At 38.3% G+C, this 13,510-nt stretch overlaps 1 protein-coding gene across 2 annotated transcripts in view; it reads left to right on the top strand.

Moving 5' to 3' along the window:
- Positions 1-13,510, top strand: part of LOC121917505 (protein phosphatase 1 regulatory inhibitor subunit 16B-like) — a 162,095-nt gene that overhangs the window by 128,538 nt on the left and 20,047 nt on the right. For both annotated transcript variants that reach the window (XM_042443531.1, XM_042443530.1), the window contains exons 3-4: positions 9,100-9,170; positions 12,331-12,476. In XM_042443531.1, the coding sequence (XP_042299465.1) occupies positions 9,100-9,170; positions 12,331-12,476 (217 nt within the window). The remainder of the gene's footprint in view (positions 1-9,099; positions 9,171-12,330; positions 12,477-13,510) is intronic.

Below are 13,510 nucleotides of genomic sequence, written 5' to 3'. Positions count from 1 at the left end.
ATATTAAAAGTTGAGTATGCTCATAGAGGAATAGTTTACAATTTATATTTTGGGAAATACTTTCTAAGGCAGCAATACAGTTTTTGGGCCAACCCCAAACCTAGCTGTGGGAGAAGGGTATTTTAAAGTGGTATGCTATGCTTTTGTCTGCTCCATGATATCTATGGTTTTAAAGTGTTCTAACTGAGTGTTTTTAATAGATCTGACAGCAGAGTAACACCTGGGAGAAAATAAAGGCCTGTAGATCTAAAATTGTCAACCCCCTCCCCAGTATGATTTTTAACATATTTGCTTGACGAAGAAGCTTCAAAAGCTTGCATGATGCATTTTTTTTGCTTTGGAGCTGGCCCAGTAAAAGTAGAGTTCCTTTGTGGATTTTTTATTTTGTTGTATTTTACTACATGGCCAACACAGCTACCTCTTAATATGTTTTCTAAGGGCTAAACCACTTTATGTGAAGTCGAAGGCTTTCATGGCCGGCATCCATGTTTTTTTGTGAGTTTTTTTGGGCTATGTGAAAGAAACTCTTCTAGAACATGGCTACATAGCCCGAAAAACCCACAAAAAACCATAAACCACTTTAGTTTCTCTAAAGTAGGTATGAGAACCATGTATCCCTCCAGATGTTTGCTTGAGCTTTCAGTATTTCACCCTTGGCTATGTTGGCTAGGGCTGCTGGGATTTGACGTCCCTCAATATATAGAAGGCCACATGATTCTCATCCCTGGTTCCAAGTTATAATTCTCTGTATATTAACATAAGTATTTTCCCCATCACAACTGAAATAATTCAACCAATAAACCTTAACATTTCCTCTCTAGTAGCCTTTGAGTACTTAGTTACTCCATGAAAGATGCCACATTTGGTGCATCTGTGCTGTGGTTCCATCTCAACTCAGCTGTGCTGAGAAAAAGGGGTTGTACACTTAGTCTTGTCAGCTTTTGTGTGTAGTGGGGGAAGTTCTTGAGGACTATATCCCTGACAGAAGACTACTGTGGAATTCGCTTCCACAAGATGTGAATGGTCACTAGCTTAAATTATTTTCTTTGGCTTAGACCTGTATGCTATAGATAAATACAACCTCCATGTTCGGAGGCAGTCTTACTTTAAAAACAGACAATGGGTACAAAGAACTGAAGAGATCTGTTTCCTTCATGGTCAGTCTGTGGAGTTCACAAATAAAACTTGCTTGGAAATGGGATGCTGGACTTGCTCAGTCTGTGGTCTGATGCAGCAGGGTTCTAACATTTTTAAATTATTGTTGTGTGTTGGCTATAGAACTTAACCTGGGCTGCAACGGCATGTGGTGGAGGGGAAAAACGTATAGAACTGGCACTATTTGTTTTTAATCTATTAGAAAATACAAGGAGAAAAAAAAGGAGTGGCAGGATTTAATCTCCACACAGCAACATGGCCATTCTGGAAGCAGGGACAACATGATTATAGTTCTATGTTATTAGTAGAGAATGGCTTTTAAACAAGGCAGATTGAATTAAGCGGCCTAATGGAAATCGCATCCAGAGTAAATAAGAGAAAGCCAGAGCTGCTGGTGAATGATGCATCTGTCAGTCATTTTCTATTAGAAGAGCAGAAATGTGTGGTTAGCCAGCAAGAGAAGCAAAAACATAAATTAGGATTTGATGGCTAGCTTGTACAAGCTATCTTAATTGGACATTGTGAGAACTATGTTAACTGCCTTTGCCACTGATCAAGTTCAGTCTTCCCAACCATTTTCAATTTTATTTTGGGAGACAGAAGAAGAAGGGAGAAGAGCACAGAGACATAATAAAAGGTGTAAGGCTTTCATACCAATATGTTGTAAATAATAAAGGTTTGAAGAATCTTCTGAAAGAGTGTACTATCTTTGTTTAGGTATACGTTAAAGATGTTTTAATTCACTTATGGCATTTTGAGAACTGTTTTAGTACTATTAGATTGCTGTACTATTTTATTTTGCTGCTTGTTTTACTTTAGTTTTATGTGTTACACCTTTATACCTTGCCACTGGTTTTATCTTCAGTTTTTATGTGCTGTTTTTATTGTTGTAAATTGTTCTGTTCTTTATTTTTAGCTTACCTGCACACTTGCCAGAAAACTTCAGCATCCTCAGAGTTTGGTATCCATTGGGATGGGGGGTCCTAGAACTTAACTCCAGAAGATACCAAGGGCTCACTGTAGGGTTTTTTTCTGAAAAAGATCCCCCCTTTTTCCCCTCTTTTGCTGCTCCTCTGATTTGACGTATAATCATAATTTATCTTGAAGGGCTGTTTCTGTTATGTTTTAATAGAAGTGCTTTTAACCCACTTTGAATCCTACTTTGTAGGAGCCCTGGTCATGCAGTGGTTAAATGCCTGTACTGCACTCACTCACTCAGAACCATAAGGTTGCGAGTTCAATACCATCAAAAGGGCTCAAGCTTGACTCAGGCTTACAGTTGTAAACCCCTTAGACACTGTTAGTTCAGTATGAAGCAGGATATAAATGAAGCTGTTTGTTTGTTTTAAAATAAATATTTTAAATAAAGGGATGAGATACATGAATTAAATGTTCATGTTGATATGCACAATGATCACACAGAAGGAACTGAAAAACAGATGTGTGTGTGTGTGTATATATACTTACTACCGCGTATGATGCGGGTGCACTGTACTATTCTAATTGGAATATGAAATGCCCAACCATTTCTGGCTCTCTCCCTTCACCCTGTGAGGAACAGGCTGTTTGACTCGTCATTATGAGGAAAAGCTGCATTGTTTTTCCTGCCACCATGAATTTCCACATTGGAAGGTGATTGTACACATCAGTCCTGAGAATCACTTGTACCATTAGAAGATAACAGCTACATGGAATGCTTGTCTTATTTAGAAAATGAAATGCACAAAGTACGAAGACTTTGTCATGCCAGTGCTGCAGTAAGCTATTTAATAAGAATTGTTGTAATTTGTCACATCTGACTATATTGTCTAATGAGCAAATCAGTTCAGGATGTGTCATTTTTTACAGCTTGGGATTATTCAGCAGCGAGGTTTACAGAACCGTTAAGAACAGGGAAAAACATGAGCAATTCTAACATTTGTTATGCAAATCTAGTTTATACAGGCAATGGAAGAGAGATAAAAATATGACTGTTTTAATATGTTTTCTTCTAGTATGGAAGATGGAGCAAAAATAAATCTCATAACCATTTCTGTATGGGCATGTGCTTGCACACAGAAAAACCAACAACCATAAAAGTGAATTAATTTTAGCCGACTCGCTGTTTTGCAGATGATGAGAAATTTGATCTTATAGGACAGAGCTATGTCAAATTAGACATGTCACTTAAAAATGTGAAGTGTTTTTATCTTGCAATTAAAGTTCCTGGATAAGAATTCTGTGCAGATTTGGGAGAATATTTTTTTCTGTTGCAAATGTGTAGACTAACTCCTAGTTCTCAGCATTCCTAAGTGTCAAAGAACATTATGGACAAGTCCAGAAAAGGTATCTGACAGAATAGTGATACCTTTTATTTCAATAAAAAAGAGCATACTGCCCTTTATCATGGGATTTCAGCATGCCATGCAGATTCAGCAGTATACAATTCAAAACAATTCCAGATTAAAACATTAAAATGATGTACACAGACTAAAAACACATTACACATGACAACAAGTTAAAACAGCTTAAAAGGCTATAACAATTAAAAACCATGTACATGGATATTTAAAAGTAAATTAAGCTCCAAAGGCTTTAATAAAAATCTACAGCTTGACTTCACAATAGGAAAAAAATCAGCATAGGTGACAGTTGGACTTCTAAGCGGAGTGCTGCTATTGAGGTGCCATAGCTGTGAAGGCTGCTCCCATGTCCTCCCACTCCATGTTGGGCCCTTCTGGTGGGACACATAGGAGGGCCTCTCTTGCAGATCTCAATCCTTGGACAGGTATATCTAGAAGGTTCTCTTCTGGTCTTGTGAATGAGCTAAAATGCACTGAAATGGCGGGATCCTATTTCCATAGTTACATTTTTTTAAAAATCACCTCTTCTTCTTTTATCGATAACAAATCATTGTACCTGACAAAAACCAATCTGTAATGGCTTCAGATTGCTGATTTTTCAGGGTTAGCCCATGACCCATCACTATCTGAGACAGAACAGCAAACAAACACCCCTCAAAATGGCTTGTCCTAAAAAGAACCATGCATTTTAGCACTTGAGGCAGAAATCTCAGTATTGCTTCTCCCTCTGCCAGCAAGGAGGAAGTAGATTATAATAAATAAAGATCAAGAATTTGTTAGCCTTTCATGATGAGACATTTGCTGCCTGAAAAGGTAAGACTGGTCCTGCAACTCTGTGCCCTGCAAGATGACAGTTAGTTATATTGGTCAACCTTAGATATGGTATATAGATATAACTGTTGATGTTTGTGGCTTTCATTTCTTTAGGGCAACTTTTGCATGCCTGCTTGTAACTTCAAAAGAATAGTTGACAGAGAATTAGCTTGCTGGATTCCACACTTTCTTGAAACTAGCTTGTGTTATTCCCTCTCATGCCCACAGCCCATATAACCTTTTATGAGTATCATTTTAGTCCTGCTAATGTTCTGTGACTGCCATTTTAGTCTTGCTAATGTTTTTCATTATGTAGTGTGCATTTCTTCATCATGTTGTGTGCTCTCTGTCTCTCTTTCTCTCTTGCCAGCATAATCCTGGCTCTTAACTATCACTGGCCCTTTAAAGTTTTGGAAGGGAAAGGAAATAATAAAGATGAGCCTCTTGTGGTTGATACTTTCATTAGCTCAGGAACATTGCGATGGGGTGAGCAAGATGCTAGAAGCCACATTTGCCCTGACAAAATGAGGATTCATACGCAAGCCCTAAAGAATTCATTCATGATGCAGCCCAATCTTTTATTCATTTTATTTATTATTTGTGTCTTGAGTGGGATTTACCTAGAGTGGTGTAGTGGTTTTCATGCTGGTCTGTGACTTTGGCAAGCAGAGTTCAAATCCCCGCTTAGCCATGGAAATAAACTGAACTACCTTGGGCAAGTCTCACTTTCTCAGCCTCAAAGACAAAGGCAACCCCCTTTGACTAATTCTTGCCAAGGAACCCCCATAATAGGCTCATCTCAGGGTTGCCATATGTCAGAAATAATTTGAAGGCACACAGCAAAATTAAGATGACAAGTCATGCATTCATCCTCCAGAAGAGGACACAAAAGTGTATGTACAAATGTTCAGATGCACATTTTTTAAAACTACTATAATTTAAATAGAAATGCATTTCACCTCACCATATTGGGGAAAAGTGAGTTGTGTGCCTTATTATACCGTTGTCCAGGTATTAGCTATGGATGGGCAAGTTCAAGGTTCCTGCTATCTGTTGTCATGATTCTTTATTTTTAAATAGAACATGTCTTCAAACAGAGATCTTTCCTCCAGTGGCTCTTAAAATAAGAAGGTTGCCCTCTTTTTTTAAAAAAAAGAACACACTGCATGTAAATGTGCATAGGATTGTAAAGTGTGATAGTAGCCAATCTACACATTGTACAAGTGGCCTTGTAGACTCATGGCCGTGCAGATGTGGTCAGACTACAATTTGAATCAACCTTAGCCACCACATACACAGCTAATCACAAAGTCTGGTTGGGTTTTTTAAATCCATTTTGAGGGCCACATGCATGTTCCTCATCTCTGTGTTATTCTGGTGGTAACAATTCAGAAAGTGAAGAAAATGGGTTATATAGTTCGCCCTTGACTTTTGTGGGGTTTGCGGTGCAGAAGAAACACCAATATACGATGCTGTTTTAGTTTTGGTTTTGTTTCTTAATCTGAGACAACACTTCTCTAGATCCTCCAGCTTTCCGGAAGAAGTTGGCTATAGAAATGTGCTTGAGGACCTAGAAATGTTTAGAGAGAAAATATTTGTTTTGTCACATATAAGGCAGCATCAGTGATGGCAAATACAGTAATCTGTGAATAATCAAATCCACAAATGCGTAACCCACAGATGTGGAGGGATGTCTGTACTGGTAAATGTACCCACTTCAAGGCTCTCTACATGTAAGAATTAGCACGTGGGACAATTGTTCCAAGCAGCCTCTGCCAAATGTAGTAATTCATCTCATGTAGGGATTTTTGGAAAAATACACAGTATGTTTATGTATGTTAAAAAGTAACCTTTCAATTCTACCATGTCAGTTTCAATATAATTATATATACTGCAAGCTGAATCTTCAAGGACTGGTCCTTATGTAACCAAAATAGCACCACCTATGCATGAGAAGGAAGTATCAATTGGCCTGAAATAACTTCAGAAAAGAAAAGAAAGCAGGGGGTGGGGGTGAAGGATATTTCAGGTTGCAACAATGAAAGAAAAAGCTCTATGAGAACTGAACATGGTCAGTAAGAACAGTATATAGAGGCCTAAATCCAGTTATTGGTCCTAACTAGACTAGACTAACTTGATGTAAATTCCCTTGATTCAATGCATCTATTCTAGTTGGGACCAGTGGTTGGATTCGGTCCTGAGTGTCTTTTGCAGAGAGGGGAAGAAATGGAGTATTCTGGAGGAGAGGAAAGGTGTTTGTCTGGAATCCTGAATAAGAGCATTCCACACCACCACACTTGTGCAGTATATACGTGGGTCAGATCCATTAAGGCTCTGTCTTTGCCAGCCTTAAGTTTGCTCTTGTTGGCCTACAGGAGGAGGATTTCTTCTATTTTCAAATGTTATTCTGAGAAAAAGATTAAATCTTAAGATTTTGAACTTATTTATTTTCTTAAAATATAAGGAAAGAATGATTAAAAATTGAATACAGAAATCTGCAGGATATCAAAGAAAGTTAAATGTCAATAGAAACCTCATCAAGTTTAAAACTATGTTTCTAATATATGAGATAACCCACCAACACATATAATCATTGAAATTTGCTGAGCATCTAGAGTTCAGAACAACAACCTTAATTAGTTCTGTTGATTAGAAATGTTTTAATTAATATCCACCAGCTCATTTTTCAGTAACTTTGTATTTTGTACAAATGAAACCACTTCTGGACTGGGAGGTCTCTTACTAGAAAAAAAAATGCAGATATGCTCCAGCCGATAATCTTTTAGAAATGCTTTCTTGAAGTGTAGCTGTGTTAGTCTGTTGAAGCAAAAACAAAAGAGCTGTTAGGAAGACTCCAGTAGCTTGTAAAATGGTAGATTTCTAACCTTGGCTTGTGCAGCCACAGCAAATAAATTAGATTTTGTTTGCTTGTATGCTTTTATGGGGAACATATTCAGAGCAAACATGCATGCAAAGTTCCAAATGCAGCAAAGCCTTTGGGTTAGAATAATAACAGCCTTATAGCAGAATCCCTTGCAATAGTGCCATATTTTCTGAACTGTTCACTTCTTCAGAGTAGGGAGGTAACACTGCTTAGGTGATTAGGCTACTCTGTATAAAATCGCAGTGACAATCATAAAGGGCAAATTTTTTTTGTGAAAAGGAAAAAAAAAGATTTGTTTTTATTTCCTCCCATAACTTAAGATTCCAGATGTTTTGGGCCACAAAATAGCCATGGTGGTTGAGGATGACAGAATCAGCAGTTCAACAAATCTAGTTAGCTTCAGATTGGGAAAAGGTTGCTTGTAGCTTGCTAACATTACTTGTTTCTAAAACTCAAATAGTCACTGTGGTGAAGCTTGCTACAGACTGGGTCTATGCACATGAGGGGGGTAGTCTTCTCTATAGTAGTTACAATAGAAATTAGTCCCTGAATTAGTTACTGGTTCCAGAAAGAAAGTTCCCATTGTCACACATGGCACAAATGTATGCTGGCCTTCATTTCAGTTTTTGCTGGATTTTAGATTGAACTTTAAAAGGATCTATCCAAGGTGCTGGACCTACTTGGGAGGGATAGAGTTCATCACCTTTTAAGTTCAAAGTAAAATCCTGATTCACTGTCTCACTAATGTGGGAAAGGGTTTAATCTCCCCAGTACAGTTCCCATTCACTCTCTTCCCAGGTGGATATTAATTAATTGAAGCTGGCCAATTAACATCTTCCTATGATGTTAATAGGAAAATAGAAAGAGATCTTTCCTGTGATTGTTGCTGTTTCTTTTAAAATAATTGTTTGTAAATAATTAGATGGACATTTAAACATCCTTATTTTGTTTTTAAGGATCATTTGCAGATTTACAGTCAGCCCTCCATATCCATGGATTTTTTTTAATCCACAGATTCAACCATCCATGTCTTGGAAATATTTTCAAAAATATAAATCCCAAAAAGCAAACCTTGATTTTGTCATTTTATATAAAGAATACAATTTTAATACCCCACTGTATTTAGTAGGACTTGAGCATCCACAGGTTATGGCATCCACTGGGTGTGTGTGTGTCCTAAAACCAGACCCCAGCAGATACCAAGGGTCCACTGTTACCAGCAGAAGTGACTGTAAGCTATAGAATATTGACAGGGTGTGTAGCACAGGCACTATGCAGCAGTAATGTGAGATTTATTCTTTAAAAAAATCTAATGATCTTCAGCTGTATTAGACTACAATACAGCCATGCCAGCTGGGGATGATGGGAGTTGTAGTCCAACACATCTGGTTAAGCATCAAGTTGTAAAAGGCTGTTTCAGTGTGCTGCTCAATAGTGTTCATCCTATTTGGGGGATTGGATTCTGCATCTTGAATAGTGCCTATAAAATCTGCAATAAAACCCAAAGCCACTGGGCTCCACCATCATGTGGTACCCAAAATCTCCTGCATTCCCACACACAATTACTGAGAATCATTTCCTTTTCAATCTCTGCCAAGTAAAAATGAAACAGATAGAAGCATCTAGCTGTCAGTCAGGGGTCAACTGGGAAATGCATTGCTTTCCAAACAGTTGAACTAGAATGTGGCATAACAGTGCAAGCACAGCAGCTTGCAGGGTGGGGTGGGGTGGAAAGGATACATTTGAACATTCTTGAACAAACAGCTAGACATGGTTTGATCTCAAAGCATGTAGTTTATTTGGTTAATTATTTTACCTCTTTGTGACAGATTCTTTGTTCTATCTGCAGGTGAAATTAATGATAATGTTTACTGAAAATAATCCTTCCTGTCTTGTCTCTTGCAGTCTGTTATTTATTGAACAACAGCTTTAGTCCAGACCTGTGCAATGAAGATGGATTAACTGCACTGCATCAGGTAAGTATTTAGGAAAGCTGAAATGTGACATCAGAACAGGGTCAAATGAAGGAAATGTCCACACAGCAAGTTTCCAGGCTGCCCATGCTTGAAATAAAAGAAAACTGCTGAAAGCATTTGCCTAGTGCTCTGGAAAGCATCTAGGATGAGCTCCTCACTAATTGGAATCAACCAGGTTATATTTTCCTTGTTATGGCCCTTTTAAAGAGTTTGTGAGGAAGATAAGGGCAGTTGTAGATCCTAATTCTAGCTAGGAAGATGGTGAACCATCCTCTTCCTTTAATAATAAGCCAAAATAATTGCTTTAAAAAAATTATTCTAACCAAAGAGAAAACTGTTGGTCATGCCTAGTTCAGCCACGATAGTGAATGCAGGCATTACTGAGCTTATGGCTTAATTTATGGAGACAAAGGGCACAGTTATAGTGCTGTGGTTCCACTATAACTGTCATGGTTCCATCTTATAGGATCCTGGGTTTTGCAGTTTAGAGAAGGATATTTAGAATTCTCTGGCAGTAAGCTCTAGTGCCTCACCAGACTACAAACCCTAGGATCCTACTGGATATTACTGTGGCAGTTAAAAATGGAATCATAGTGCTATAACTGAGCAGTGTGAAAGGGCTCTATATGTCTGCAGTCAGCTGGAGAGTGTGGAAACTAAAAAGAAGGCTCCTGGAATTTGCGCAATGTCCATGTTCCTGATTTCTCAGATCCTCTGCTATAAGCAACGGGCAGATAGTAGATGGAGAAGATGACAGCATATCTCACAATTCATGACAGTTCATCATGCTGGCTGGTCTCTTAAGGCACCTGTACTTAAAACTATCTGAAGAGATCAAAGTTTCATATTAGGAGGCAGATTATTCAAAGCTATATGCTTAACATGGGAAGAAAACAAATCTGGACTCTGTTACCTTGTCTGATTTTCCTTGACATTCTGAAATCAAATGGCTGCTTCTGGGCATTTGGGGCAGGAGGAGGTAGCATCTGGCAGCCTCTTTCCTGAGCACTGAGAAGGTAGGCGGTAGCATAACAGAGAGAGGGTTGTTACGCTGATTCTGAAGGCGGATAACCTCACCCAAAGCTCATTCTTCCTCAGTCAGTATTGTAAATGTGACTATTGATGGATGGTGGCTGAAGCTCAGATTATTCTGCAAATGAGCATTCTTTCTTTGGCACTGGATAGATGTTTGTTTTAACATGCAAACTAGCTCCTAGAACATGAAATACTTCTTTTTAACAGATATTTATTTGTTAGTCCCTGTGACAAAGAAAAAAACATGTTTTGCTTGGTGACAGAACTTTTTACTGCCATCACAGATGAAAAAAGAGACTGTGTTTAGCAGTCACTTGGGAAAGTGACTGCTGGGGAACTTTAGGAAAAATAGCTAGGCTCTGTAAGATGATTGATGCATTTACTAGGTCAACAGTAACGGGCAACTTATGGCTCTACCAATGCTGTTGGATTACAACTTTCATTGGCACCAATCAGCATGGCAAGTGGTAAAGAACCATGGAAGATTGAGGCCAATAATATGTACAGGGCCACAAGTTGCCCATTCCAGCCTTAAAACATTGTTCTTTACTAATAATGAAACATATTATATCTATAGTTCTGTAGGGTGGTACAAGCGGAAACTGTTCTGTCTTTATATATCCATGAGCAAAAGTATGGACTTTCTTCTGTTGCTAGGATTTGACATTAAGCTTTTAAAAAGAGACAAGGGCTAGTTGTTGTTGTTTTTAAATGCATACTTATATTTAAAGAAATTCCTAAGAATAGTGCTGAATGACAAATCACTACATGATGCATGGCAATATTAAGAATTTATATTATGCATTTTCCTGGGGGCATTTTTGCCCAGTATCCCAGTGACCAGTAACACATTTGTGCCATATTATTATTGTATTGTGACTATGCTAGTCTCCTGGGAAACTTGCCATAGACCAGCAGCTGATATCTTGTGGACTTCAGTTTAGAGTAGCATTATTGTAGAGCAGTCCTTGCCTATCATTTTTTGATCACTAGTCAGATTTATAGTTTTTTGTGGGTTTTTCAGGCTATGTGGCCATGTTCTAGTCAGATTGATTTTGGCAGGAACTGCTTTTCCAGGATTGTCCCCTGGAAAAAAAAAGTTTTTAAAAGCTGCAACAAGTGATGCTGCTATAGGAAAGGTGGACAAAATACAGACCCTCACAACTGTTTTTGCAGCTCATGATCCCACTAGATTCAATTGACATTCCCTTTATCTGCAGAATGGGTGAATTGCCTCTGCTGGGAGCATCCAGGTATAATGACTTGCCATTTTAACAGGTTGCAGGTGTATTTCCTGAAATGTGAACATCAAAATTTACCCATTTTTCAAAACCAGGAGTAGGTTTTTACCAAGTCCCTTTTCAGTTTTGGGAGCATATTTGGAAATCTATGGCCTGTTACAGACTGCCAAAATAAAGCTGCTTCGGGTCTCTTTGGAGGTATGCTATTTAAATGATGCATGGGTCCTAAGAGTCCGGAGGTCGCGCCAAAGCCACACTCCATTCCTAAGCACTGGAGTGCAGCTTTGGTGCAGCTTCTGGATTCTTAGGATGCATGCATCATTTAAACAGCATACTTCCAAAGAGACCCGAAGCAGCTTTATTTTGGCAGTCTATAACAGGCCTATGTATCCCTTAGAGCATCCTGGAGTTATCCAACCCTGTGCTATATGTGTACAATCTTTTTTTTGGTGGGACCATTACAGACACCTACTGGACAGTATTCATGCAGAGCAGCACACTTTTTGCTTCTTCACCTGATCCTTAGCCAGTGCCTAAAGCTTGCCCCTACCATTGTATTTTATTATATAAAAGAAACTTATGCTGTCCTTTCTGTGAAACGGAGGTGATTATAATTTCCCTGTTCTGCTAAAATTATACATCCTTTGAATATTGAAAAGCAAATGCAGTCAAATTTTAGGAAAATGGAGGAACATGCTCCTCCTAATCTCCATGAGGTGATGCTCATTTGCAACTCTCTATTTCACTTCTATAGTTAGCAACCTACTAATGGCAGATCAAGGGGCAGAAAAGTGGAAGCCATTTTTCAAGAGAAAGAATGTTCAAGAGAAAGAATAATTTGTGCATAGTCCAACTTAACTTTGTTGGATTTGATTCCTCAACAGTGCTGCATAGATAACTATGAGGAGATAGTTAAGCTTCTTCTGAACCATGGGGCCGATGTTAATGCAAAGGACAATGAACTGTGGACTCCTCTGCATGCAGCTGCAACATGTGGACATATCAATCTGGTGAAGATCCTAATTCAGCAGTAGGTGATACTTTTGAAACTTTGTGTTTTCTTTTGGGGCTAGCCTTTTGTGGAATATTCTGGACACTGCCTAGGGATCTCTGTGCTTGTTCATATTTGGTACATTCCTGTGTTTTGGCTACACCAAGAGCATCTTGAATAGCAAGGCTAGCAAATCTCTTTCAACCTGAAGGCCAAATTCCATTTCAGATAAAACCTTGAGGGCTGAATTGCACCCAAGCTACCTTAAATGCTGTGATGGGAGAAAGGCAGGATATTCATTAATTAATTAAAAGTTAGCTGCTTTGATTGTTTTTATTACAGAAAAGCAGGATACAAATAAAAACAAATAAAATTTATTTATTATTTTATAAAATGCATATACAATTGGTCCCCTGTATCAGTAGACTAGTCAGTTGTGGCCTGGAGCATCTGTGGGTGGCTTCACTCCATTATTGTCAATGGTGGCATGTGCATGCACTGTGCTGATATGGCCAAACACACATTGGTGTCCATTGACAATAATGAGACTTGAGGTACTGCAAATTTTAGGAGCAAGCCGAAAGGAGGCAAGCTCCACGTGCTCTAAGAAAGTAAACTGTGAGCACATAGAGCTTGTCTCCTTTTGGTTTGCTGCTTTGTTACTTGCTTTCAGTTCTTATTTATCTTGCAGATTTTAGGACTACTGAACTAGCATATTTAACTTAAAACTCACTAATAATTAAGCAATATCTTATTAACGGTAAACTCCTGTGAATAGCTTACTACAGGACAATTACAGGATGATTACAGGTTATTAATGGGATAAGTAAGGGATGAGCATAATGTCATGTGATAATATTTGTGCATTCCGTTTCTCAACCGTTTCTTATCCCCTTGTGATAAGTCTTTCCTAGTGACTGCAGTGATGGTTCTTCAGATGTCTTGAAGGTTTTAAATGAAACAGTTAGAAACAGATTGAGTATGTAGTCTTGCTTTCTCCCTTTACAACACACAGACAGGCATGAAGATTTTTTTTAAAAAAAATAAACAATAGAAATTTGATCTCCACAATT

Source organism: Sceloporus undulatus, unplaced genomic scaffold, assembly GCF_019175285.1.
Source record: "Sceloporus undulatus isolate JIND9_A2432 ecotype Alabama unplaced genomic scaffold, SceUnd_v1.1 scaffold_21, whole genome shotgun sequence".
Classification (NCBI taxonomy): domain Eukaryota; kingdom Metazoa; phylum Chordata; class Lepidosauria; order Squamata; family Phrynosomatidae; genus Sceloporus; species Sceloporus undulatus.
Note: the sequence above shows the minus strand (reverse complement) of the source record. Positions and strands in the feature narration are given on the sequence as shown.